We start from the raw sequence: 27,708 nt of genomic DNA, 5'->3' as shown, positions 1-27,708 counted from the left end.
TTAGGTTAATTTTCTGTGTGTCATGCTGTCACTACATTGCAAACTCCCCAAATCTGGATCCAGCCCGACACGGGCTGTGTGTGTGGGGTGGTGGTAGGGTCTCAGAAATTCACATTCCAGACTGATCTGCACTTCCAAATTTGGCACCAGCGCAAGAGAAGGGCCACCTCTTCTGGAGTGTCTAGACAGAACGAATTCCTCACAGTCTTCAGCTGGGCAATGTCGTGTGTACAAAAGTGACTCACAAATGACAGACCCTGAAAGCCTCTCTAGCCTGTTCTCGTTGACAGCCCAGTCAAACCAAAGCATGGCAGCTTGTATCAAGCAGGTCTCTGAGGTTAAGCCATGCCCAAGAGGAGGAAAATGGCCAGGCCTGCAGAGCTATGACAAACGGGGACACTTAACTTGTCCAAAAAAATAAATAAGAAGAAGTCCACGCAATGCTCCTGCTGTCAGTGTGCATCAAACAACGAGCTTCTCTCTTTGAACCAGACAGTTCCAATGGCATGGATGCCGCCCTGCAGAAGAATATTCAGGCACGGCACGGCAGGTGCCAGGCTGGTCCTCCAAGCAACTGCCAATGACTACTGGCCTTGATGGTTGCCTGCAGGCCAGAGCAACAGCAGGAGCGCTTCCAGGACGTCTGGGTCACTGGATGCAGAATGCGGAGGGCTGGGCGGCGGGGGGTGGGGGGCCTTTAAGACCAAAGAGGCTGATTCTGTGAAAGGAGGACTGTGCCTTGGCAAAGATTCAGACTCATTTTAAACGTGTTTGGTGAGTTTAAACACACCATAGAAGGCTCTAGAATGGGATAATTGAAATCTAGATTTTAAAGCTACTTGAAATGATGTGGCCATATGGAAAAGCAGTCTCTAGAACAGGAGGACACAAGAGTGCTCGAGAGGCACTATGGCCGTTATTCCCTAGCTGTGTGATGCTAGAAATGTCGACTCAATAATTAGGAGACCCCCGCGAGTCCGTTCTGCCCCTCTAAACACAAAGACACACACACGGCTGCCTGCTATGTCTCTGCATGATCCTGTTCGTTTCCAGGCAGCCGTCACCAGGAATTTTTTCACACCCGACTTTTGGTTCGGACCTGCTCCCGAATGGAGGGGGTGTGTTCACATATCAGCCAGATTTACTCCGAAGTCCCTGCAAGCAACCGGGGAGCACTTCACACGCCATTTAGGATTTTCATCGCACGTTAAGAGTGTAGCCCGATTTATATCTGGGGTAAAAACCTCCACTTTGTGTGTCTTTTTTTAGACATCGCAGTAAAGCCTGCTGTCTGGGAAAGCTCCAGGGGAGATCCGGCCACATCTCTGCATGAGTTGCAGCTGGATCACACAATCTCTCCCAATCTGGGGGGACAGCAGAATTACCTGCCTCAGAAGAGGCTGCCTTTTATGCCTCTGGAGCCACTTGTCCGGGCTTCCTTCCTTCCTGCAGAAGCAGAAGCGGGTGGGCTCCTTTGAGGGCAGGTAATTCTAACGCATACTTTGAAAGGAAACCTTGAACACACGAAGGGTGCCTAATTCTGAGTCAACTCCTTGGTCCAAGGAGCTAGATGGACCCATGGCCTGACTTGAGATAAGGCAGCTTCCTATGTTTCCTGTGAATACCGAGTTTCGTCAACGGCTCAACCCACCTTTTTCTGAGAGGAGGCAGATTGAACCATGGGACCTACTCGTATAGCTTGCGGGTTAGAAAAAGTAACAAGAACTTACCAAAACCCGGTCTCCCATTTTGAGTTCCCGTTCTCCTTTCTTTACCGAGCCGGCTTCGGAAAGGTTCGATATGGATTCGCTTGCTGTCTTGGAAAGATTGCTAACTTGAGAAACGGGATGTTCCTTAGCAGCAGCAGGAGAGGTCTTGTGGGGAATACCTGTGGGAGGCAGGTGAGCTGCTGCAGAAGGCGACGACACGAGGCTAGCAGCTGAGACGGAGGTTGGCGAAGTGGCGCGAGAAGCACAGGAGGCCTGCGTACCGTTGGCTTCATCCTCAGCCACCACTTTCCTTGTTAGCTTCGAGGGCCTCGTAAAGATTCCTCGTAAGGGCTCGCACTGGAAGTACCGGAGTCCTGCCACAGAGCCATCGTTCTTGCCGATGGGCTCATCCAAAACAATCCCTGCCCACTGCCCCGGAGCAAACTGTGTCTCTCCCAGGAACTGGATAAAGCCAGGCTTATTCCCATTGACCCAAACACGCTCCCCGATTCGGAAATCATCCACAAACTCATCCTGTGCTTCCGAGGCGGGTGCAGTTGGTGCCTTCTCACTGGCTGCTGCCTTTTCTGCCGGGGCTGGAACCAATGCAGAAGAGACAGTCATATTTATTCTATAGTAATGAACACGCCATACAGAACAACTGATGTCTGCATTTCTCCCCGCCCCCCAAAAAGCAAATTTGAAGTTGCCTGCAGAACCCACAACAACACAGGCACACCTGCCCTACCTCAAGGCTGACTTTGCATCGGATGCGATGTGTGAAGAGAGTCTATGACCCTCTAAGGGCAATGTAGATGAGGTGACAGGTCATATAGAGTGGCTTTGGCCAATAAAAGCCAGCTTGGGTGGCTTTTGAAGGGGCCTAAACAATTTAATGGAGGATTTGAATGGGACACTACAAGTGTGAGCACTGTTAGATATTCTCCTTGGGGATGGGGCTGCTCTGGGAAAAGCATCTGCTTTCTTAAGAACATAAGAACAGCCCTGCTCAAGCTCAAGGCCCATCTAGTCCAGCATCCTGTTTCGCACAGTGGCCCACCAGATGCCGCTGGAAGCCACAGGCAGGAGTTGAGGGCGTGCCCTCTCTCCTGCCATTGCTCCCCTGCAACTGGTACTCAGAGGCACACCCTTAAGGCTGGAGGTGGCCCACAGCCCTCTTCTTGCATCCAGAAGGTTTCAAGTTCCCTCCCTGGCATCTCTAGAAGATAGGGCTGAGAGAGACTCCTGCCTGTAACCTTGGAGAGGCCACTGTCAGTCTGTGTAGACAATACTGAGTGAGATGGACCAAGGGTCTGACTCAGTAGAAGGAAGCTTCCTAGGTTCCTATAGCTACTAGTCTTGACAACTATAGACTAACTCCAGGTTCAGAGGTAGGATACTGCAGAACCCGAGTTGCAGGGGAACACAGGAAGGGGCATACCTTCATCTCCTGGGGTGGATCACTGTGGGAAACAGGGTGCTGGCCTAGAGAGGCCTTGGGCCTGACCCAGCAAGGCTCTTTTTAGGTTCTTATGCCCCTCCCAAACCAGCACTTGTGAATGAAGAGGATACAACATTTCAAGAACTGGAAAAAGACACATGCCACAGCATGTGCGTGCATGCATGCACGCATGCACAAGCACACACACACACCACCAAGTCTCTCTTTCCCCCTAAAAATGTAAAAATGTTTTTCAGAGGGCTGCAAGCTTTAATCAACTGACAGATTAGAGCAGGCCTGCTCAACTTAGGCCTCCCAACTGTTTTTGAACTGCAACTCCCAGAATCCTCAGCCACAGTGGCCAATAGCCAAGGATTATGGGAGTTGTAGGCCAACATCTGCAGGAGGGCCGAAGTTGAGCAGCCCTGGATCAGAGCAATCAAAACCCTTCTAACTAGCGAAAAAGGCACTACTGTAAATTGCCCAGAGCTATTTAGATGGAGCGGAATAAAAATATGATAAACAATAATAAATAATCCCGACTAATTGGGCACAGTCTTCCCTGCAACAGGGATTCCCAGATGTTGTTGACTACAACTCCTATCATTCCCAACGTCTGGCCATTGCAGCTGGGGATGATGGGAGTTGTAGTCTACAACATCTGGGAATCCCTGTTATAGGGAGCACTGATTGGGCAACAGATAAAAAAGAACAATTTCAAATAAAGCAGCAGGTAGAAGGCACCATCGTAAGAGGCATTCCCCCTATATGCTCACTCAGGATGGAAAGCCACGCCTGCCCACTGCAACACACACAGGTGCACCCTCTAAAACGAAAGCAGGCGTTTTTCTTCAAATCTATTTAGTCATATGCAAATCCATGCAATGTAATCCTTTACAAATTCATGCAGAAATAATCAAAACTGACCATGCTTTTGTTAATTGGATGGCACCCATTTCCACCACCACGCCAAATATAGCCATTAAAAATTAAGCTGGGATCAGAAACAGAACATTGTTCCTTTTCTTGTAAAGGGTGTAAAACTTTCTTACCAGGAGCGGCGGCAGACGTTTTCAGCAGCGTACTTCCAGGTTTGCTGATCTTAGTGGGAGCCTTAAGCCCACTCGGTTTCAACATACTCATCTTTTCTTTTGCTGTCGGTGTCTGATCCCCTCTAGCTGCAGTAACTATGTTTTCCCAAACATGGATGCAATGTGGACTTTAAGCTGCGTATATATTAGAGAGAGAGAGAGAGAGAGAAATAAGCTTTCTTATTTTCTTATTTCTTCTAAGAGACTTGTAAAGGAAACTTCTTTGCACCCTAAGTAACAACAAAGAAACCTTCACAGGGTGAAATGGGCAATTCCTGAACACTGGGAGCCAGTCTCCTTATTAAAAACATCTTGACTTTTGGATACTCCAGACATCCGGAATGTTTGCAACATTAAAAACAGGCTGCCATTTCCATCTGGAGCTTTCACCTACACGCTGCCTCAGGAACAGGAAAATAAAACCCGCGACAGCATTATAATCATCACCACAGAAACAGGCTTTGCTATTTGAAGCATTCTGACCATCCTGGGTATCTGTAAAACGTGGAGACATCCCAAAGTAACACACACAGACTAGCAAAGGAGCAAAGCGGGGGTGGAGTGGGGGGTGAGAAGGGAAATACAAAATCAGTCCCTGACGATGGAGTCTCAAAGCGCTTTTTAAGAACTGGGGGAGCGGGGGAAGCCCTTCAAGATGGCTTAGCAAAGCATTATCCCTCGACAGCTAATGAACAGACGCCCACCTCTGCTCTGCTAGAATTTCTTGCTCATGATCACGAGACTATTGGAAAGTCCCCCGTACAGTGCCCCAGCTCCACTTCTTTGGAGCCAGCCTTAGAAAGGAGTCTCTCCTCCTCCTCCGTTGCTAGGAAAAGAGAATAGCTTTGATTTAGAGGACTGTTATAGGGTTTTCAGAAGGAACTTGATGGCAAGATTCTTTCTTCGGAAGCAATTTTAATCAAATAATACTGCTCACTTGGTGATCAGGGCCGCCTGGCTTTCGTTGCAACAAGAAAGGGATGAGTTGTTTTTTTAAATATCAGATCAGTATTTTCTAACGGATCTTTTCGCTATTTGCAAAAACACAAATTAAGCCAAAAGCGCCTGGAGACAGGCGGCATGCTGGTGTCGGAGAGAAGAGAAGGATTCAATCACCTACAGCTAGAACTCCGAAGGGGCAGTGGAGAAGCTCTTCAACACATACCAAAAAGACAGTCTGCTTGCTCAACTGCTTGCTCAGAACTTGACACACACGTTATGGAACGCAGCGCTCGGGCCCGATGTTTACACAGGTTCTTGGCACTAGCACAAGCCTGTGCACACGTACCATTTAGGTCATCCCACATGACTGCCAGCAATACCCTGGCCAGGCACAGAAGCTGATCTCTGAAGAGCAGCAGGAGGAGAGAATGCTCATTTCCCCTGCCAACTTAAAACCATTTTGTTTCAGACTTGCTCTATCCCCCCTCACTTTTGTTTATATGTTCCCAGAAAAATAAAAATAGGTAGCCTCTCCCTCTCACTCCACTTTGTACAAAGCAAGAGATCTTGTTGCTGTTTGGGGAAATAGGGAGCTGCCTTATTCCAATTCAGACCCTTGGTCCGTCCCTCTAGCTCAGTGCTGCCTACACACTGACTGAGAGAGGCTTCTCCAAGGTTGCAGGCAAGAATCTTTCCCAGCTGTACCTGGAGATGTTGCTAGGGATTGAACCTGGGACCTGATGCGTGCAAAGCAGATGCGGGTTGCTGCCCACTTGACCAGGTCATCTGAGGGGGCTCTGCTTCGGGTGCCGACAATGAGGGAGGCTCAATTGTCATGCACGCAGGACAGGGCCTTCTCTGTTGCTGCCCCCAGACTCTGGAATGCTCTCCTGGTGGCTATTTGCTCCTCAGTCTCCATCACAGCTTTTAGAAAAAATGTAAAATCTTGGCTTTTTGCCCAGGCATTTATTTGATTCTCTGCTGCTGCTCTTTATAATCTTTATTGCTTTTATGCTTTTTGTTTTAAATTTTTTAATCAAATTTGTTTAATATTCCCCCCCCCCTTAATATTTTAATTGTGTCTTTTTTACCATCTTGTGTTAAAATTCTTTTGCTGTAAATCGCCTTGGGATTGCTTTAATGAAAGGCGGTATATAAATTTAACAACAAATAAATAAATAAATAAACAAACAAACAAACAAAGTGCTCTACCCCTGAGCTATGGCCCCACCCCAAAGGTGGCATACATGGGTCTCCCATCCAGTCAATGGCCAAACCAAGACCTGCTTCGTCTCAGCAAGGTGCCTGTATCCAGGCATCTACAAGTCCACCTGCCTGCTTGCCAAGGGTGAATCCCATCAGCCCTCTAGCAAGCACAACACCCAGCTTCATACAGATCTCCTCCTCAGAGGGCTCATTTCCATTGCCAGTTTTGAGAAGGTAAGCGATGGCAGGAATCCCTTCTGATCAGTAGGAGAGGGCTCACCCTGTTTCTTATTATCTCCCCGAGTGCAAATGACAGAAGACCCACTTCTCTCCCAGGGGCATCATTAGGGGATGGTCCATGGGGGACAGGCCCCCAGTGAATTGCTCAGAGCCCCAAATCCTAAGGGAGCTCTTGGGAGATTGAAGGGAGATTCTGCAAATTCCAGTGGAACAGCGCCTCTGCCCCAGAGCGTTGGCCAAGTGGAGGACATTATCCACTGTGTTTTACACTGTCCCATCTATGATGTGATCAAGGGGGAAAATGCTGGGACAGATTATAGATAAATCTCAGGGCTGGGATGCAGAATGTTTGACTTTTCTTCTTGCTGATGTGTTTCCATACGTCAGTTGTCAAGTTTAGCTTTACTTTCTTTTAAGCAGAAATAAATTTCTAGCTCCCATGCTCTGTCCTAAATTGTAGCATTGGTTTTAGTAGACTGTTGAAGTAACTTTACAGACCCTTTTCTGGCACAAAGCTAACTCCATCACACACACCCCGCCCCAAGAATAGTGACATATTTTGAAAGTCTAATATTATAATACGGCCCCTATGAAGGTGGAAGAAGCAGAGGGCTCAGTGAGGGTAGAAACGTTCTCCCCTGCTCATGTTTTATGTTATATTATGTGAAGACCCGACTCCCTTGAGAGGTCCATAATGCTGGGAAAAGTTGAAAGAAAGAGAAGAAGATGACGACCAGCAGCAATGGATGGACTAGATTACAACAGCAATGAATGCACCACTGAGAGTCCTTAAAGGCCAAGTTGAAGACAGATCATCCTGGAGAGAATCTATCTATGTGGTCGCTAAGAGTCAACACTGACTTGATGGCACGTAATCAATCAATCAATCAATCAATCAATTAACTTATGACCAGTGGTCCCAACAATAAACTTCATAGAGCAGGGAAAGGAGAGAGCTCCTACCCTCACCAAGCCCACTACTACTGCCACCTTCATAGTGGCTGCATTATAATATTAGACTTTTAAAACATATTATCCTTGGGGGTGAGTGATGGAGTTAGCCTTGTGCTAGAAAAGGGTCCGAGGGAAGAGAGGAGATTGATGGCGGCCACAAATAATGGCTGGCTAGTGTGCTAAGCCTACATTTGTGGATCCCTCCTGTATGGTGTGCTGCCCTTAGACCATGATCCGGGTACCCCGGCACAAATGCCTTGTCCTCTGTTTCAAGGTTCTTCTGGGCCTTGCTCAACCCTCATTCGCTGCCCTCATTTCTCATTATGCACCTTGGAGCAACAGCCTGTCGTCTTTGCTTATGCTACTCTATAAAGTGCTAGGTACACTCCTGATAGCTACAAAACAGCAACAGCAGACCTTGGTGTGCACAGACGGTCATGAAACTGAAAATCAAGTTCAGGCCACAGGCTACTTACAGCCTGTTCATGCCACCCATGGCTTGGTGTGACATGTGAATTCACCCAGTGAGTGGCTGCTACCAAGCTCAGACGTCTATTTTCACACAGGCCAGGCTTCTAAGCATTTTCGCAGCCTATTTAGTTGGCAAAATCTTTAAACCTAACACATGACTCGTTGAAATGTTCAGACAGAAAAAAAGAGTTATGTGGGACTATTTATAAGTCACACATTAAGGGCTACTGAAGGGGTAGCAAAGTTGTGACAAAGAAGAAACTGGCCATGGGTAATGGGGAATAAGGTGACAAAGGCCTTAAATAAAAAGTGTGACACACTTTATGGATGACCCCTATGCAGCGTGCATGGGTGGGTGGGGGGACTAAGGGAAGCTCTTCTCTCTCTTGTCTGATCTATTCCCTGGTATTTCACAGGCACTTAAAAGCTACAATTCATTTAGTCTAATGCTACTGGTGTAAATCCCTTGAGCCCAAACACCCCCTGAAACCCTTCAGATTATTATTCCAGCAGATTAACCACAAGAAATGGCTGTGGGGGAGGAAACTGGCCAAACACTGAAAATCTGTCTGATAGAATATCAACAAGAAGCAACAATTACCAATTATAAAGTATGCTAAAAACAAAAGCACAAGCCAGGCACAAGGGGAAGGCAGCCATGTACCTGTGGAGTTATTAACAAATTAAAAACACATCAAATTTCTGGTACCCAAGGCCAACTGCAGACATAAGTGGCAACAGAGCATGCAAATGGCAGAATATGGCTATCGAGGAAATGACACGATTAGGAAGAAAACATGCTCAGAGGTTCAGGGTCTCTCTCAAATTCCTTTTGGAGGGTCGAGTTTTCTCTCTGTCTCTCCTTTGTGTTAGCTTGCTTTCCAGTTGCTCTGAAAATTCCGCCTGCATTTAACATTGTTTTAAAGTGATGCCACTGTTTATACAAAGCTCAACAGAGGCAGTTTGTCCTTACTATGGCATTAATTTAAGAACGCATCAGCAACCCTACTCGGTCTGGCCAAAGGTCCACCCTGACCCAGCCCATCAGTGACACGACAGCCAGTTCCAGATGCAAATTCTCCCTAACTGTAATTCCAGCAATCCCCTCTTTTGTAACCCCAAAGCTTAGGGACATGCTGAGCACCTTTGTTCATGCATCAGACAGTCAAAAGGCCTGAAGTTCCAAATATCAAACACACTCAGCAATCAAGGCCACAGGAAGCCTGATGCTTCACACATTCAGCAACATGCCAGCTACCTTGCAATGAGGAGACGTCTACAAAGCGAGTTTTTCCCAATGCTTTCCCTGCCTCTCCTTAGACTCAGAATGAATTTCCTCCTATTCAGGCCGAGTGCTAAGGATTTCCCTTGTCCCATCACCCACCCTTCCTTCGTCCAAACAGTTTGGCTTATTCAGCAACTAGACCAAGAGCTAAACCAGCTCAGCCTGTTGTGTTATCTATCTTCTAATAAATAATAATAATACTACAATATAATAGCATTAGGGCCGCGTCTATCACCCACAGCATTGCTCTGGGGTAGCATAGCTGCTCCCACAGTTCTTGTAGCTGTTCACATTCCTTTTCATCCTACACCACTCCCCGGCTGCAGGCAACTGGGTGGTTTATTGCCTGACAGGAGAGAGAGAGGGAGGAGCCAGGTACAGGTGAGATGCTGAGCAATGCCAACTGGATTCTCGGTTGTCTCACAGCTGTAGTGGTGGCAGCGTAAAGTGGCCCTTCAGCTAAAGAATAAACTGAATTCATATATATAAATTATAGATATATGAGAGAGAGATTGTGTTAGTTTAAAACTCTGCTCCCTGGGAATGATATGTTCCGTATCCAAAAGGTCGGAAATTATATCTTAAACTTGGCATCCTGTTTCGGGGACTTTAAAGTGAAACTTCAGTTAACCATGGAAACGGGATACTGGATTGAGCCACACACAGAGGAAAATACCTGAAGAGCTCCTGGCGTAAGGAGGCTGAAGGAGTCACCAAAACAATGGAAGTGTGGCTGTTTCAGCAGTTCAGGCTCACCTGCAAAATAGCTACCTCCAAAGATTTCTACCCTACGACGATGTTGTGTGCCTGGGTGCACACACAGGCCTGAAAATGACAACCTGTCTACGTAGAAGCTGACAGTGTGTTTGCTCTCCAAGCGACCCACCCAAACTGAAGACGCGGCTTCTCTCTTTCCGACAACGGTTAATCGCAACACTAATACAGCCAGGACAGCTTCCAGGGGGATCAGATCTCCGAGTGGCTCGGGAAAGCGTCAAGGGCCACAGCCTGAAATTCCCTCCGCTGGTGCTCTTTAATTAGCAGTACTAGAATGCAGAGGAAGCCTGGGAGGGAGGGGGCTCTCTCCCCCTCCTCCCTTTTGTATTATGACTTCACTGGCTCTTACCTCATAGCCAGGCATTCAGGAATGTCTGCAAGAACCCTGCTAGGAATGCCACTGTAGGACTCGCGGAGTGGGGGAAGAGCGCCCCCATCTCCTGCCATTCCTAAGGGAAACGCCCACCACCACTGCCCGCTTTGTTACTGCCCTCCTCCTCAGGAGAACAGGAGCTGTTAACACCAATATATAAATTATATATTAAGCTACCTAGGCACCATACGTTCTGTCATGGGATGTGGTGATGTCCACCAGCTTGGATGACTTAAAAAGGGCCCTAGACAAATTCGTGGAGGACACGTCTACCAATGCCTACTAGCTTTAATGGCTTCAGGCTCCCTCCAGGCTCCGAGGCAGGAGTATCAGTTGTTGCAAGGGAAGAACAGCAAGAGAGGAGGCATTTCTTCATCTCCTGGTTGTGGGCTTCCCAGTAGCTTCTGGAGGGCAACTGTGGGAAGCAGGATGCTGGGCCAGATAGGCTTTGAATCTAGGAACATAGGAAATGGCCTTATGCCAAGTCAGACCATTGGTCCATCTAGCTCAGAATTACCTACACTGACTGGCAGTTTCAGGCAGGAGTCTCTCACAGTCCTACCTGGCAATAAGCTATGGCCCCATCCCCTAAGGGGAATCTCTTCCAGCAGACCATGTTCACTCATCTAAATGTAACCACAGCAGACCCTCCTTAGCAAAGGGGACAATTCATGTTCCCCCAAGACCAGATCGGGAGTACCAGCTTCCCGATCCAGCAAGGTCAGGACCCTGTTCCAAGGAGCTTATAGTCTAGATTTCAACAGAAGGGGAGGGTGACAGAAGCAAGGATTACAGGAAGTAGTGTGCACAAATGAAGTTACTTATACTTATGAGGAGGGCTAAGGGGTTGAGCCAAGGGCTTCATGGGAAAGCTGGATTCTGAGGTGGGATTAGGAGGAGAGAACTGGCAGCACGTAGGCGGTCCAGGCATAAAACACAGTGAGAGAGATAATAAGCGGGGTCGTTTAAGAGAACCGGAGACTTCTAGACAGCAGAGATTTGGATTTGGAGGAGTGGAGATCACAGGCAGGGAAATGTCAGGCTAGGTGCATAGAAAACCTTGGAGATGCTGCTGCCAGTCTACGTAGAGAATACTGAGCGAGATGGACCTATGGCCTGTATATGGTAGCTTCCTATGTTCCTATGAAAAGAGAGGAGCCAAGCCATGGATCTGTCCAACATTGGACAGATCTGCTCATTCTCATCACCACCCCCAAGATTCTTCGTTTGGGACCAAGAAAACCAGTTACTGAGCTGTCAAGTTGTGCAAATGACAAGACAGTCAGAGAATAGGAAACATGGATCTTGGAGAACTAGGTTGAAATACTAAGGCATATAAGGCTTAACTAACTGGCTTTTGGGGGAGCCACTTTCTCCCCCAGCTCTAAATGAGATAAGAATGACCTGCTTCATTAGAAGTGTGTCCCATACTTAAATAATGTGAGTATGGTACACAATGGACAGGACCTACAGATGCCTCTGCCCCAAGAAACTTGGATGAAAGTGATTAATGGGCAACAGTAATTAAGGGCTATACACTGCTCTTTAGCACAGTTTTAAATGGAAGATAACTATTTTGCTCCTTCCACTCAGCATTCTGCAAGAAAATTAAAACAAAGCATCTCTTTGTTGACAATTCTAGGTCTCTACTAGTTAGGGCAAAGCAAAGCACCTCACTGCCAAAGGATGACAGCCAAGTGAAGGGCAGGAGTCTTTTTCATGAATGGAGTACAGTTACTTCTCTGTCCACAGGTTATCGAACGTAGTCTCACTTTCATGGAAGAGGATAGGTGTCAGAGAAACCAGGCTTTTGCACAGCACAACCTGACTGCACTGCATCTCCAAAACGTTCCCCAAGGTCTCCTTTCCCCCCCCAAAGATTCCATTTTCTTTCTAGCAACTCCTATACAGTTACCTTTTGCTTTTGCACCAGCAGCTCCTGACACTTAGCTGCAAAGAGTCTGACAGCCCTCCAGCAAAGACGTTCCGATATTGCATTTCTTGGCGCAGGGTGCTCATTCATATTTTAAGCCTCTTCTCTGCAGTCAGGGGTTTTGTATCTGCTGTGTCATTTGTTTTTCTCGTCCACAGGGGCCTCCAGCCAAGCCACAGACAAACGCCCTCATACCCATACGCTTTTACCGCAAGTGTCATGCCAGCCAAACCATTACAGCAGGAACATTCAATAAGTCATAAACAATAGAGCCATCTTCAGCACGACAGTGCATTTCCTCAACTCAGGAAGAACCACCCTCACTTCCCCTTTTCACAGATCTTGCTCCTTAGAGAAAGTCAAGCTATTCTTTCCCCACGGATGAAGGCGACTGAGTATTTTCCCATTTGCCTTTTGGTTCTGAATAGTTAGAAACACAGGTAGCTGCCTGATTCCGAGTCAGACCACCAGTCCTTCTCACTCAGTATTGTCTACAAGGAGGAGAGCTGGTCTTGTGGTAGCAAGCATGAATTGTCCTCTTTGCTAAGCAGGTTCTGCCCTGGTTGCATTTGAACGGGAGACCACATGTATGAGCACTGTAAGATATTTCCCTTAGGAATGGGGCCACTCTGGGAAGAGCAGCTACATATTTGCCTGCAGAAGGTCCCAAGTTCCCTCCCTGGCAGCTTCTCCAAGATCGGGCTGAGAGAGATTCATGCCTGCAACCTTGGAGAAGCCGCTGCCAGTCTGTGTAGACAATATTGAGCTAGACAGACCAACGGTCTGACTCAGTATATGGCAGTTGCCTATGTTCCTATGACTGGCAGTAGCTCTTCAAGACTTTAGGCAAGAGGCTTCTGCTCTTCCACAGCGCTATGGCTCCATTCCTAATGGAAATATCTTATAGTTCTTACATGTAGTCGCCTTTTGAAGAGCAAACCAAGGTGGACCCTGCTTAGCAAAGGAGACAATTCATACATTCCTACCACAAGACCAGCTTTCCTCCCTCAAATCAATGCAGCCAGCTACTGTGGATCTTAAAACTATGCAACAGCACTGGCCCACTTCCTTCATTGGAAACTTCTGCCTGCACCTCCCTGTGTTCTGGTTTCCTCCTCATACCAAAGGAGCGTATAACTCAAGACTCTGAAGGGGACATTCTGCACTCAAAGCACATCCTTGACAAGTGAGGTATGGCCTCTCTCTGATCCAACATAAGGATGTTTTTTCCTTTCTGGACAGGCACAGTGGGCATATGGATTATGTATGACTAGCCTGGAGAATGAAATAGCACCGGGACGTTTTGACAACACCTACATTTCTTAAAGGCCTTGCACCAGTTTTACTGTATGAACACGTGCAGCTGCCAAACCAGATAACCAGTCCATATACTCTGTGAGGCACTGCTCTGGGGGTCTCAAACAAACAAGGTCATTTCCCCTTGTTACTACTCAAGTCCCTCTTAATTGTAGGGTACCAGAGATTGAAGCTGGGATTTCCTGCACACAAAGCAGGTGCCTACTTGCCCAGCAGTCTTCCCTCTAACAGAGATTCCCAGATGTTGACTACAACTCCCAGAATCCCCAGCTGTGATGGCTTTTGCTTAGGGGTTCTGGGAGTTGTAGTCAACAACATCTGGGAATCCCTGTTAGAGGGAACACTGCTGCCCAGCTCAGGACTTTTTAGAAAGGCAAGATAGAAGATCCGTCTTCAGCATCTTTTAAAGATCCAGCCACTGACAGAGCAACAGGCAACCACACCAGGCCTCCCTCTTGCCTGATGGGATTACATTACAATTAATTAGCATGTAAGCCAGCAAATGAGGACTCCAATTTATGGTACAGCTTTTGCTGTTTTTCAAAAGGAGGAACCCCTAGGTCCAGGGGTGGGCAGCCTTGGCTCCACTGTTCCCTCTAAGGCGTGTACACACTCACAAGTTTTCTTATGTCTGCTCAGTTAATTTTAGATCCTGCTCAGGTTGAATTAAGAAGGCCCCTCTCTGAATGCAGTTGTGTGCACACTGCCTTGATACTGCCACCCAGAACGAAACTCATTCCACACAGAGATGGAAAAAATTAGAGGGACCACTGCTTGGCTCTCCAGCTGTGGTTGAACTATGACTCCCATCAGTCCCAATTTACTATGGCTGGGGATGGTGGGAGTTGTAGTTCAACCTCCGTTGGAGAGCCAAGATTGCCTGCCCCTGGACTAGTCCACTGCTCTTCACCGTAGGACCCATAAACACCAGTGGTGGCGCCCAGCAATCCTAAGCGTGGCTCCCCAATTCATTGTCTAGTGAGACTTCGGCCAAAGCTGATTACTCTAAACTGTCCCCTGGCACCATGAGGAAATGGCCATTCTGACCGGGCAGTGCTTTATTTACTTATCAAATTTGTATGCCGCCCCAAATTTACGTCTCTGAATGACTCACAACATCATGAAAAGTTAACACACAACAATAAAACAATTTAAAACCACAATTAAGTTAAAACGTTTGGGTGAAAAGGTAAGTCTTTCAGGATTTTTTAAACGATGCCAGAGATGGGGAGGCTCAGCAGGGAGCGCATCCTAGAGTCTCGGGGCAGCTACCAGATGAGCTGGTGGCAGCTGCAGACGGGCCTCTCCCTGCGTGATCTCAATGAGCGGTGGGGCTCATGGCGGAGAAGATATTCTCTTAAATACCCAGGGCCGAAGCTGATTAGGGCATTATAGGTTATAACCAGCACTTTGAATTTGGCCTGGAAACGTATCTGTAGTCAGTCTAGCTCTTTCATATAGGAGTAATATGGTCTCTTCTAGATGACCCGGAGACCAACCTGGCTGCTGTACCAACTGCAGTTTCCGGACTACATGCAAGGGCAGCTCCACACAGAGCACATGGCAGGAGTCAAGTCTGGAGGTTACCAGCATATGTACCACTCTTCTGAATCACCACACTTTGCCCATTGCTGGGGGCAGGGGCTCATTTAAGGGAAAGGAAACTCTCTGGAGCTCCAGGCATCATGTTGGAAGGCGTGTACAGAGTGCTGAGGAGTGAAGCCCTTCCCTGCGCTTTCCTCCTAGAGCTCTAAAGAGAGGGCTCCCATCCTTAGAGGGGGCCCCAGCACTTAGGAAAGCCACTTTGGGGAGGTCAGCGCATTAGATCTTACACTGAAGCTGTATTGCCGAAGTGCCCCTCCCTTGAAAAACAGGCTCTAGTCTCTTTCTAAGACTTGTGGCTCAAAATACAAACCACAAATTAGAATTTAAGTTTAGAATTTACATGGAACATCAGAAACTAATAATATGGCTAGGACAACAGCCATACATTTCTCTACCCAAAACATGTTCTTCTACATGGAGAAAGCGCACACTGCAAAGGAAATTCTGAGTAGATAAAGCCACAGAATAAAATATTCCATTTGCTGCACAATGTCTGGAGATGGGGGAGAAACCCCAAGCTAAATCAACATTGAAGCTGTCCATTTCTCAGAGCTAGTAACATATAATCACCCTGCTAACTGAGTCAAGAGGCATCTTTTACAGTGCCGAGTCTCTGGTATTTAGCAGGGGGAGAGCAACTGGCCCTCTCCAGCCCTAGCACAGCATTCCCCCAGTGATTGTTGCTGGTGTCTATCTTCTGTTTCTTGTTGGACTATGAGCCCTTTGGGGACAGGGAACCATCTTATTTCTTTTTATTTGTAAACTACTTTGTGAACTTCTTGTTGAAAAGCGGTATACGCATATTTATAATAATAAAATAATAAACAGTCCATATAAACTTAGAGGCAATTGTGAGCCACTGGCAGTCAAGGATGGAATTAGATGAGCCAGCAATTGACTCAGTATAAGGCAGCTTTGTATGTTCATTACTTGTCCAAGAGCACTTGACCTGAAGTATCAGGGCTAAACTTGCGTTGGAAAACTCCACCTCTAATACCCTACCGACTACATCATGCTGAGAATTTACCCTGGTGATCAGTCATAAGAACAGCCCTGCTGGATCAGGCTCAAGGCCCACCCAGCCCAGCATCCTGTTTCACACAGTGACCTACCAGATGCCTCTGGAAAGCCTGCAGGCAAGAGCTAAGGGCATGCCCTCTCTCTTATTGTTGCTCCCCTGCAATTGGTATTTAGAGGCCTCTGGGGCTGGAGGTGGCCTTTAGCCCTCAGACTAGTATCCATTGATAGACCTGTCCTCCATGAATTTATCTAATCCCCTCTTAAAGCCATCCAGGCTGCTGGCAGTCACCACATCCTGTGGCAGAGAGTTCCGCAAGTTGATTATGCGTTGTGTGAAAAAGTACTTCCTTTTGTTGGTCCTAAATTTCTTGGTCAGCGGCCAAACCGCTGCTTATCACTGGCCCAGAACATCTACAATTCCTTCATCATATGATATCCAGTTGACTATTTCGTTTGCAGGGGGAGATGGGAGAGAAATCTCACTGCAGAAAGACAGCATTACTTATTTCATCTCTTGCTTTGAAATCATCTATAGAGTTGGGCACTCTGAAGAGGGTACAATATTGTGGCACTACACACAAGTATTCAAGGTGCAAGGGGTGGGGGAGAAGAGAGAGAGAGACACCTGATGGAAGTTATTGTGTTAGTTCCTCATCTCATCACAGCAGCCATGCCTACTTATTTCTTTGGCACCCACACAGCAACGCAGAACTTTATCAGTGACACCACCAGTTTTGGGAACCGAGTAACTCTCGTTGATGCCTGCTGATATCAGGCAAAAAGAAAGAAAGAAAGAAAGAAAGAAAGAAAGAAAGAAAGAAAGAAAGAAAGAAAGAAAATCTTAAATCTCATGGGAAGCCATATTAATAAATTATTGACTGCCCACCACTTCTGCTAAGACTTTAAAGCGATCTGTGCACACAAGAGCTGTAGTTACAGCAGTTGTGTGACATTCAGAAGCTCTTCTCACAATTGAGAAGTCACGGAGCCGGCAGGGGCTGCAGGGATCGGGGGCCGCGTGGCCCCCAGAAGTTCCAGGATGCCCCGCGCAAGTTCGCGGGGCATCCTGGAGAGACCCCCGAGACTGCTTGCAGCCTCCCAGTCAAGGGTCTACTCGTATGTTACTGTGTGCCGCGGAGACACACAAGCCACCAAATGAGGTTAACGGAGTGCTCGCTCCGTTAACTTCATTTAAGGGGAGGGGGAATGAGGCGGGCTAGCCACCTTGGGAGCACCAGGCTCGCCTGCAAGCCCAGTGGTTCCCATGATCCCTGGAAAGCGGGCTTTCCAGGGATCGTGGGAATAGCCTCTCAGTGTCTGGTTGCATCACTGCCTTACCTGTATCTGTTTGTGGGGTTTTAACCACCAAACAACAGTATGGCTAAGCAGCCATTGTGAACTGCTGTAGATGGTTGAGGTCGTGCTATTTCAAAACAGTAACTGGCAAACTGAGAAAAATCCCACCTTTAACTTCACAGAGAGAGGAAAGATCAGATATTTTTAAGAAAGGTGTGAGCTGTTAACACTTCAGTTCAATTTACCTAGCCAGAGTTGTTGTTTGTCAGAGTGATAAATACTTCAACAATGTCTGCAGGTGAGGTAGCCTATTTCTTTGCTACACCCGTGTCACAACCTTCTTCCAAAGTGCTCAGAGGTGTATTTTAACTTGGCAATAGCCCCGCGGGGCAGTAAGTTGCCCAAGGCCACCTGTTGAACTTCATGACTGAGTGACTATCTGATGAATAAGTTTCCCACAATCAAGTCCAACATTCTACCTGCTAGACCACACAGGCTTATAAGTTCCTCTGCTATAACTGAACAAAGAGGCACCTTTTCAAAGTGGTGGTTCTCTTCATTTATTGGGCGAGAGCAACTGGCCCTATCCATCCCCAGCACAGCATCCCTCCAGTAGCTGTTGCTGGTGTCTATCTTAGGTTTCTTTTTTAGATTGTGAGCACTTTGGGGACAGGGAGCCATTTTATTTAGTTATTTATATCTATGTAAACCGCTTTGGGAAATTTTGTTGAAAAGCGGAATAGAAATATTTGTCGGATTTGTATTCTGAAAGCCAGGGTGGATGTGGCCTAGTGGGTACATTGCTGGATGTAGCAAAGAACGCCAGCTGTGCCCACGATACATGCAGCAGAATGAGGTTCTAGAATATTCCACTTCAGGCTGCAGAGGGACAGATTGCACTTTTTGATGTTACTGCATGCAAAACAAAAAACAAAACCACAAACCAACCACGCTCTTCCTATGTAGAAAGCTAGCTGCGCTAGAAACTAGTTTGCTATACTGCAGGGAGTTTTCCCTGAGAGGAGTGTTCAGACTTTGTATCTGCCACCTGCAGTGTAGAGGGGTATGGTCCGTTCTACTGCCTCATACTGCTACAGAAGAACAACTTCATTTATATGGCTACCCCTAACAAATTGTTCTCTGGGTAGCTCACAAAAACATACAATGAAGACTCATAAAGGTAAACAAAACTACCAACAAATACAACTAAAAAACAAAAGTATTTTAAAACTTTTAAAAAGATTTTAAAAGCTTGGTTTGCGCCTGGTCTTTTAAAAGACCAGGCGCAAACCTAATTGGAAATCTACTTCCAAAAGCTAAACACTCCATCCCAGAGGGTTTATTTCTAGGAAGAGGGAAGGGCAGAACTTCCACAGACTCCAGATGCACAAGAGAGAACATAAGAAGCTGCCATTTATGGAGTAAGACCATTTATGGAGTAAGACCACTGGTCCTTCTAGCTTAGTATTGTTCACTGACTGGCAGTGGCGCTCCAGAGTTTCAGGCAGGAGACAGATGCTCCACCACCGAGCTACGGCCCCTTCCCCTATGGGGACTATCTTACAGCAGACAGCAGCCACATGTAGTCATCCATCCAAAAGGCACACCCTGCTTAGCAAATGAGACAATTCATGCTTGACCAAGTTAATATACTCAGCATAGAGACTGTGGCACCTGTGCTGAATTTCTGTGTATAGTTCCAAGTCTACGTTACAACAGGAAGACACAAAGGGCTACCATTAACTGAAGGATTAGTTAGTTCACGCCACTCTTCACAAAGTCCACACAGGAAAGGCTACACTACTGGGTTGCACCTGCCTAGTCCTAATTGTATGTCTGAATTCCTAATGAGTGTTTGAGAATGAAAATAGTTCACGCTGAAGGAGGAGGGGGGTGGGAATCGAGTCCCAAGAACAATCCAGGATTGCGCATGTAAGAATGGAATGCATAGCAATGAGATCCAACTCCTCAGGCTTCGAACTGATGCAACAGAGAACAAAGCCGCTGAGTGGGGAGGAAGCAACTTGCAGGGGGAAATGCTTTATTCCAGTGGAGCCTTTCAGACGAAGGAAAGGGGTCAACTAACAGAAAGGAAGGTCCTTCGACCTTTCATAAGGGCAGTAGGGGGAAGAATGCACTTCTCCTGGCACATGGTAATCTGCCGACAAGTTTAAAACCTCCTCCTTGTAAGCTTTAAGTAGATATTCTACTCATAAAATAGTTAAGAAGCTCCGTTAGTAGGGGTGAAACTTAAACTCCATTTTATACTCGCTCTTGCCCAGTCCTGAAACACCCTGAGCAATGGTATCTATCTCTTATACCAGATCCAAATTTGAAGTGTTATCACAATTTTCTAGAGGGATGAAGGAGTCCCCTTTTAAAAAAGATTAAAAGGCAGAATTCCCGTATGCTTAGGCAATCTTCAAGCTCCCTTTGCATGTATAATTTCTGTTCCTAATTTATTATCCCTGTGCAATGTTATAGAAGCATTTGGAACATGTTTGGAACTGTTCAAAACGCAGAGCAAGCAGCCACATTAATTAGAACTTGAAGCTTCTAATAAGGGTGAAGGAAGAGAAGGGGGGAAAGGCAGTGGACTGGTGTTTGACTGCCTTCCTGATTTATTTCTGCTCTACATACACACACAGGTTGTTCCGGGGGCTAGTAACTTGGCTCTAAAGCTGCCAACAAGCAGGTTAAGTATAGTGGTTTACAGTCAACTTCCCCAGTAGCTGAAAATATGCTTCAGGAAAGCTGAGATCACCCTCAATGTGCTATTTAAAGACCAAAAAGCAAAACAAAAACCCTTCTCCAGCTGAGGCACCTGGAAACATATTAACCCAATATCATTCCTGAGAAGGTAGGAAATACTTGCTAATGCCAAGGGTATAAACAAAGGTGGCTTTTCATCAGTCACACTTCTCTCCTCCAATCCTCAGGCACCAGAGACAAAGATGAACATTTAAACACCTGGCTTTTTTAAAAGGAGAAGGGAGGATGAAAGGAGAAGGGAGAAAGGTGCAAAGCCCAATGAGAAGTTTGCTGAAGGGAAGCCAAGATGATGTGTTTTGTCAACTACCCCCAAATAGGACACAGGGAATAGCACAGGGTGAAACGAACTGTTTCAGCAGGTGCACATTTCAACTAAAGTGGGAAGATTTCCCATTATGATCATTCTTGGCTTGAGCGCTAAGGTCTGTTAGGTCACTGCTTATAAAGGGAGTCCCTAAAGAAGCCTCAAGGAAATTCGAAACAAATGGTGCCAACAAATGCATGGTTCTCCTCACCTTCAACCTTGTTTATACATGAATGCTTTTAAGCACACAGCCCTTAAGTGTCTGCATGGGTGGATCAGAGGTTGCAGTGAACTAGCTGGACTTAAGGCAAAGAATAATGGGAGGTGGCTGTAAGGAGTAAGAATTAGGAGGTCATGTCATTTCAGCCACATCAGGGAAGAACAGGAGGCCCAGGAGGCCCAGGACACCCAAACACCTCTCTGATGCAGGGTGGGCAGAATGTAGGGTATGGACCACGGGCCAGTTTCTAGTGAACCACTTGGAATGTGCTGGTTGCTGGAATTCTTTAGAAGAATATTGGATTAGGTGGAGTTGATCTGTGTCATCCAGCAAGGCACTGATTGCTTAAGAACATCAAAAGTAAAGTAAAGTTGTGCCATTGAGTCAGTGTCGCATCCTGGCGCCCACAGAGCCCTGTGGTTGTCTTTGGCAGAATACAGGAGGGGTTGACCATTGCCATCTCCCGCACAGAATGAGATGATGCCTTTCAGCATCTACCTAGATCGCTGCTGACTGATATAGAAACATACCAGCGAGGATTCAAACTAGCAACCTCTTGCTCCCTAGGTAAGTAACTTCCCCACTGCGCAATTAGGTGGCTCAAAGGCAAACATTATTCTCTATTTTGTTTACTTGTTTGTACTTTTCTTGTTTCGAGAAAGGAGTACAGACAAAAAGGAAGGCTTTGAATAAAACTTTAAATCTCAGGAATGGCCATTCCCACCCTTCCCATCACGGAGGGTCATGACATCATCAGAGCAGAAGGTTTCAAGTTCCCTCCCTGGCAGCATCTCCAAGATAGGGCTGTGAGAGATTCCTGCCTGCAACCTTGGAGAAGCCGTTGCCAGTCTGTGAAGACAATACTGAGCTAGATAGACCAAAGGTCTGACTCAGTATATGGCAGTTTCCTATGTTCCTATCGGGAGTTACAAGACCTGCATTACCACTTATTGGGAAATACATTGAAGGATGTGGTAGCAACCTTAACTCTGTGTGCAGTACACAGAAGCAGGTCCATGTGTCAGGGCCCGCCCAAGCCACCTGTCTCTAGACATCGTTTAGATTCCATTCATGCAAGTTTGGAACAGAATACCTCTATACAGAAATCAGGGACTCTACCTGTTTCGTGAGAGCCTGGGCTCAATAGATGGATATACAGAATCAAGGGCTGAAACTTAACTCTACAATATTCTATGACACAACGATTGTCCCTTCCCACAGTTCACAGAAAACAAACTGGGCAGAGCCCTAGTCCCACCCATAATTACTATGATTAAACGAATGATACACAAAACATGAAACCTAGTATGCTTTTGGTTACATACATTGACCATATGTACTAAGGACAGAAAAGGGTGGACTAATTTAGTGTAACTATTTCATTTAGGTAGATTTCTCTTCCAAAGATTCAAAACCGGCAGTATAAGAAAAGTAAGTCAAATATACCCCCTCCTTCTCAGTTCATTTATCTATCTGAATTTTTATTTATTTATTTTAAAGGAGAAAAGTGCAGGTCATGAGTAGTATAGCCCTCAAAGCCAAACAAAAGCATATCTTGATCAGAAGAACTAGTTAGGACATGTATCTTATTGTATTCCACGGTGTTACAGTGCTGTGCAACAGTGATCCCTCTAATTTTTTTCATCTCTGTGCAGAATGAATTTTGTTCTGGGCAGCAGTTATCAAAGCAGCATGTGCGCACCTGCATTCAGAATGGGGCCTTCCTGATTCAACCTGAGCGGGATATAAAATGAACTGAGCGAACATCCAAAAACTTGTGAGCGCACGCACGTGCACACGCCTTAGAGGGAACACTGCTGTGCAACCTCATATTTAGCCATTATTTCTGCACTTTCATTCTGACTGATCTGGCAAACCCCCAGGAGAGTCCAAAAGTGATTTTTCTCTTTGTTTTTAAAACTGAAAGCTACTAACACAGACAAAGGTTTTTTTGAAAGTAACAATAATTCTGACACGCAGCACGTGCAGCCATTTTGTCATTATTTCCCAAAATGCAGGGTAGTACTACTAACAGAGCCACCTAAGGGTGCAGAGGGGAAATGACTTGACTAGCAAGCCAGAGGCTGCCAGTTCAAATCCCTGCTGGAATGTTTCCCAGACTATGGGAAACACCTATATCGGGCAGCAGCGATATAGGAAGATGCTGAAAGGCATCATCTCACACTGCATGGGAGGAGGCAACAGTAAACCCCTCCTACCAAAGACAACCACAGGGCTCTGTGGTCCCCAGGAGTCGACACTGACTCGACGGCACACTTTACCTTTACTACTAACAGAGGAAACCCTTCTTGCAGTAGGAGGATGAAATTTTAGGGAAGTTAAACCCCAAGTCTCCTCACTTGCTTTCCCACTGGAACTATGGGAACATCATAAAGATCTGGTATATTCTCACAATCACACATCTGACTGCAGTTAAATACCTACAGATTTCAAAGATTAGGAAACCATGTTATTAAGAGGAACATAAAAGGGATGCTAATCAATGTACTTCAGTTTACATAATCTGCAATTTCATTTCAAGCTGGAACAGGAACAAAACAGGATCCGCTCATTGTACTACAAACATACAGTCTTTCAAAGCTTATTATAATTCACTCACTCGTTCTTTAAAAGTATACATTTGCAAGATGGCAGAACAGCACCATATCTTTTGCCTGCATTTTTGTACAACAGATACTAGTCTGCCTCTTACATTACTAAAAGCTCACACAGAAAGGACTGTTTATTAGGACTCATACCATACTTTTCAATGTTCCTAAGTAAGGCACTGTGGAAACTCTCTCAAACAAACAACTGCAACCTGTACTGAACTGCAACACAATGCATACATATTTATAACATCCTTTTCTAGTCCAGCAGGTATTCTGTTTTATACAGGGCAACCATGTAACAGAGTGAAGCAGAAGCATACCACTCTCCTGATTTTCAGCCATGTGTTTTAAGCATTAGATGTATTTGGGCAAAGATAATTTTGCGCCATCACCAAACACTGGACACACAGAGAGATCTCTGCTGCCCACCCACCACAGTAAAGTTGCAGCAAGGTGCTATTTGTACTCCACGCAATCACACCCCTCCCATCAAAAGCAGAAGCGAATCCCTTAAAGTGAAACTGAACATTCAAAAGTGAGCTGCTAATCAGAAGCGCATTAAGTCTTGGAGAAACAACACTAATGTACCCTAGCACTTGAGATCTTGCAATCAAGGTATACACACCTCAGGATCTCAATCCTTAGAAAGTCGTAGAGATTCTCGGTAACTCTGCAAGGACATTCATAATCCTTTAACACTCGTGGCAGGAAGTAGCGATTTATTCAGTTCCCTTCAGCCAATGGGTGTCCCCACCCCATCACTGATGTCATGCAGCAGATTGCACACCAGTTGATTGCTGCGCCTCTCCACCCAGTTCAAATGGCGCTGCCTGCCTAGTAGATTAGGAGTGCTTTTGTGTCAAAAAGCCGATCTAGAAAAAGCACCTTTGTTGTAGCAGCCTGACCTGGACAGAACCCTTTTCCCTGCTGTGGCCTCACTTTCTTGGTGCTGGTCTCAGTGCCTCTCTCTCTCTGGCACACAGGATCACCACCTTGCTTACCCGTGAAACCTGCTGCTGTCACCCCAGGCAATCGAAGATCAGATGACTTAGCGCAGTCTGTGCGACTCAATTAGCATGCCGACAGATCCGCCAACTTGTCTTCCACCCCACAGTGACCCCTCACTTTCCTCACAATACTGTCGATACCAAGACAAGTTGTGTTCCCCATCTCACACCCCAAAAGGCTGAAGAGCTTAAGAACACGCTGCCCATTCCCAGGATGGCAAAGGGAAAACTTAACAGCCTTGACACTTGCCTGAGGGAGCACTGCACAGCCACTCCAAATAAGACCTGGAGAATCAGACACACAGGCCCTACCTAGACAGACAGACAGACACACACACACCCCTGTCTGATCAGTAGCTCAACACCACCACCACCTCTGCTTTGCATCCTTTTATATTGACAGCCACAGAATCCAACCCCGGAAGAGCTGAAAAGCATGAATTAGACCCCCACATCCACACAAAAAATCTTCTCCCAAGGGTATGAAGATTTGTGACCCCTGAAAGACAAGACATTTGCAAAATAAGTCTCCTCACCTAAGCTTATTTAAGTAGAGTAGGACATCCCCCCTCACATAACCCAGAAATTAATCCTTGAGCTGAAGACTGAGACTGCCTTCAACCACCACCTGGAAAACAGAGCTCTGGATCCTTCCTATTCCATCCTGACAAAGCAAACACCATCCAAGCAAGAAATCAGGACCCTCCCACCCACAAATTATTATTTGCCTTCACAAAGCGTGCAACTCCCAGCAGCAAAATGAATATCCTCCCCTACAATGACCACCAGACCACATAAGCCACACAAGATGCTAGCTAGGGAAATGTGGGGTGCAGATCTTTCCCAAATTCTTGACAAAGAAGCCCAGTCTCTATTACCCCCGCCCCCCACCCGGCCCCACTTATTACTCCACCTTGACAAAACACAAAGAGTTCCTTTAATAGGTGGAGAAATGGGGCCCAGAAGCCTCCGCCTCAGCAGACAATAGAGAGAAAGACCACCCCCCACCAAAAAAATGAAGAGCATGACAGCAGGCATATCCTCTTAACACTCCACCTCTACAACTAGGATGGGGGGGGGAAAATAAACCCAGATCCTTCTCAACATACAACCCCCCCACCAAAAAAACCCCTCATTAATGGAAATGGAGCATGGTTGGCTGTGTGGGGGTGTCACAGATCACTGCCACTGACAAAGCACAGACCAGCTCCCTCCAAGAAAGCCCCCCCACCTTTATTCCTCCTCCCCCCGCAAAAAAAACTCTCACTACAAAAGCAGAATAACCCACCCATATGCAGAAGAAGATGGGGTGGGTTGGGGGGGCTGGGTTTTTTGGGGTTTTTTTTTGGCAGATTCCTCCACACACCTGTAAAATACAACACAAGACCCCTCTTGCCAGGCAAGTCTTGCACCCAAGAGGCGCCCCCCCCGCGCCCCGCATTAAGCTGACAGGCAGCAAAGCGCGCCCCCCACCCACATATATCAGGAAGAGGGCGGGGGGGCAGGCGGGCCCCCCCTTTCAATCCTGAAAGGACACCCCGACGATTAGCACCCCTCCCCAGTCCCCACAGAGAGGCTGTCTCCCCCTTTCCTCGCCTCCCCCTCAGACTGTGGGGGTCGCAGAGCAGCCTCAGGAGGGGGGGTGTCTGTGGGGGGGAGGCAGGCGAGGCGGGCCCCTCCTCAGGGCGAGCCCCGCGGCCTGGTCCTCCGCCTCACCGTGTCGGGTCCCCCTCAGCCGCCTCTCGCGCCGCCGCCGCCGCCGCCGCCACCTCCGTCTTGCCTTCCTTCCCTCCCGGGCTTGGAGAAGGAGAAGGAGGAGGGGGCGGGAAGAAGCAGAAGCCGACTGAAGCGGCGCCGCTCGGAGGGAGGCGGAGACTGCAGCACGCCCAGCCCTGGAGCCGGCCCAGAGAGCGCCTGGCGGTAGCAGCGGCGCCGCCGGCTCCCCTCTCATCTCTTGCCCTCCTGCTGCTGCTGCTAGAGAGTGTCGCGATGCCTATGCCGCCTCTTTTGTTCCTTCTTCGCACCGCCAGCCTCCGCCTGGGCAGGTTTACTCGGGAGTAAGGGAGCCGCCCCACTTACACTGGGCCCGGGGGCGGGAGGGGGCCGCTCACACGCCCAGCCAGGTGGTCCCCGGCCGGGGCTGGGCGGGCTTTTCCTCACCTCTGCTGCAGCCCGCCCGCGCTGCCCAGGTGGCTCCTCGGGTCCTGGCTGCTTTCCTAAGCCCCCCCCGGCCTCATGCTAAGCAACACGCTCCTGCCCTTCGCTCTTTCCTGGAGGTAGATGCAGAGGTGTGTGGGTGAGGCTCCAGGTGTTGGTTGCTCAACATTTCATAGGGACACAAGTTTGTGGGGGCTGAGAGATGTATCATGCAGGGGTAGTCATGAGCCGGAGTATCATCGACGTCTGTGTAATTGAATTATATGCTATTGAGTAAGTGAGGGGCAAAGGCTGCCCCTAGAGGGACCAACATTTCATCCCTGAAATTTTACTTATTTATTACATTTATATCTCGCTCTTCCTCCGAGGTGCTCAGAGCAGCGTACATGCTTATGTTTATCCTCATAACAACCCTGTGAGGAAGGTTAGGCTGAGAGATACATGACTGGCCCAGAGTCACCCAGTGAGTTGCATGGCTGAATGGGGATTCGAACCCGGGTCTTCCCGGTCCTAGTCCAACACTCTAACCACTCCGCTACGCTGGCTCATTACACAGGGACATCCTGCATAATGAGGGACATTTGGCAACCCTACAGCCCGATATCCAGCCCCTCCTGAGGTGCATTTACTCAGGTGTAGGGTTGCCAACTGCCCCTCATTACGCAGGACTTCCCTCGTTTCTCAGGGATGAAATGTTGGTCCCTAGAGGGACAGCATTTGTCCCTCATTTTGGCGGCGGGGCGAGCCGCTTCTTATTTTGAGAAGTTTGGGGTTGAAAAGTGGTATAACTTGAATATGCTCTAAATAATAACAATGCTGGCATTATTCAATAGCATATAATTCAATTACATATACGGCAATGATATTCAGGCTCTTGATTACCATTGCATACACCTCCCCACCGCCCCGCCCCCCACAAAATGTTGGCAACCCTATTCAGGAGGCGGCCACACAGGGCCCAGTGGTGCTTACACCC

At 47.3% G+C, this 27,708-nt stretch overlaps 1 protein-coding gene across 25 annotated transcripts in view; it reads right to left on the bottom strand.

The window, feature by feature from the left end:
* The window catches only part of CLIP1 (CAP-Gly domain containing linker protein 1), a 97,349-nt gene extending 70,542 nt beyond the window's left edge, over positions 1-26,807 (bottom strand). For 5 of the 25 annotated variants that reach the window (XM_053279397.1, XM_053279414.1, XM_053279410.1 and 2 more), the window contains exons 1-3: positions 26,292-26,583; positions 4,203-4,376; positions 1,731-2,305 (exon numbers count right to left, since the gene is read on the bottom strand). In XM_053279397.1, coding sequence (XP_053135372.1) covers positions 1,731-2,305; positions 4,203-4,293 — 666 coding nt within the window. In that variant the 5' untranslated portion in view covers positions 4,294-4,376; positions 26,292-26,583. Of the gene's footprint in view, positions 1-1,730; positions 2,306-4,202; positions 4,377-4,945; positions 5,055-5,406; positions 5,425-10,095; positions 10,377-24,193; positions 24,313-25,941; positions 25,960-26,291; positions 26,588-26,735 lie in introns of those variants that run through there. The other 20 variants (XR_008312454.1, XR_008312455.1, XM_053279413.1 and 17 more) reach the window with 15 other exon arrangements.
* Positions 26,808-27,708: the final 901 nt, after the last annotated feature.

The sequence above is a fragment of the Hemicordylus capensis genome, chromosome 15 (genome assembly GCF_027244095.1).
Source record: "Hemicordylus capensis ecotype Gifberg chromosome 15, rHemCap1.1.pri, whole genome shotgun sequence".
In the NCBI taxonomy this organism is placed as follows: Eukaryota; Metazoa; Chordata; class Lepidosauria; order Squamata; family Cordylidae; genus Hemicordylus; species Hemicordylus capensis.
The sequence above is the reverse complement of the archived record's forward strand: the minus strand, read 5'-3'. Positions and strand labels throughout refer to the sequence as shown.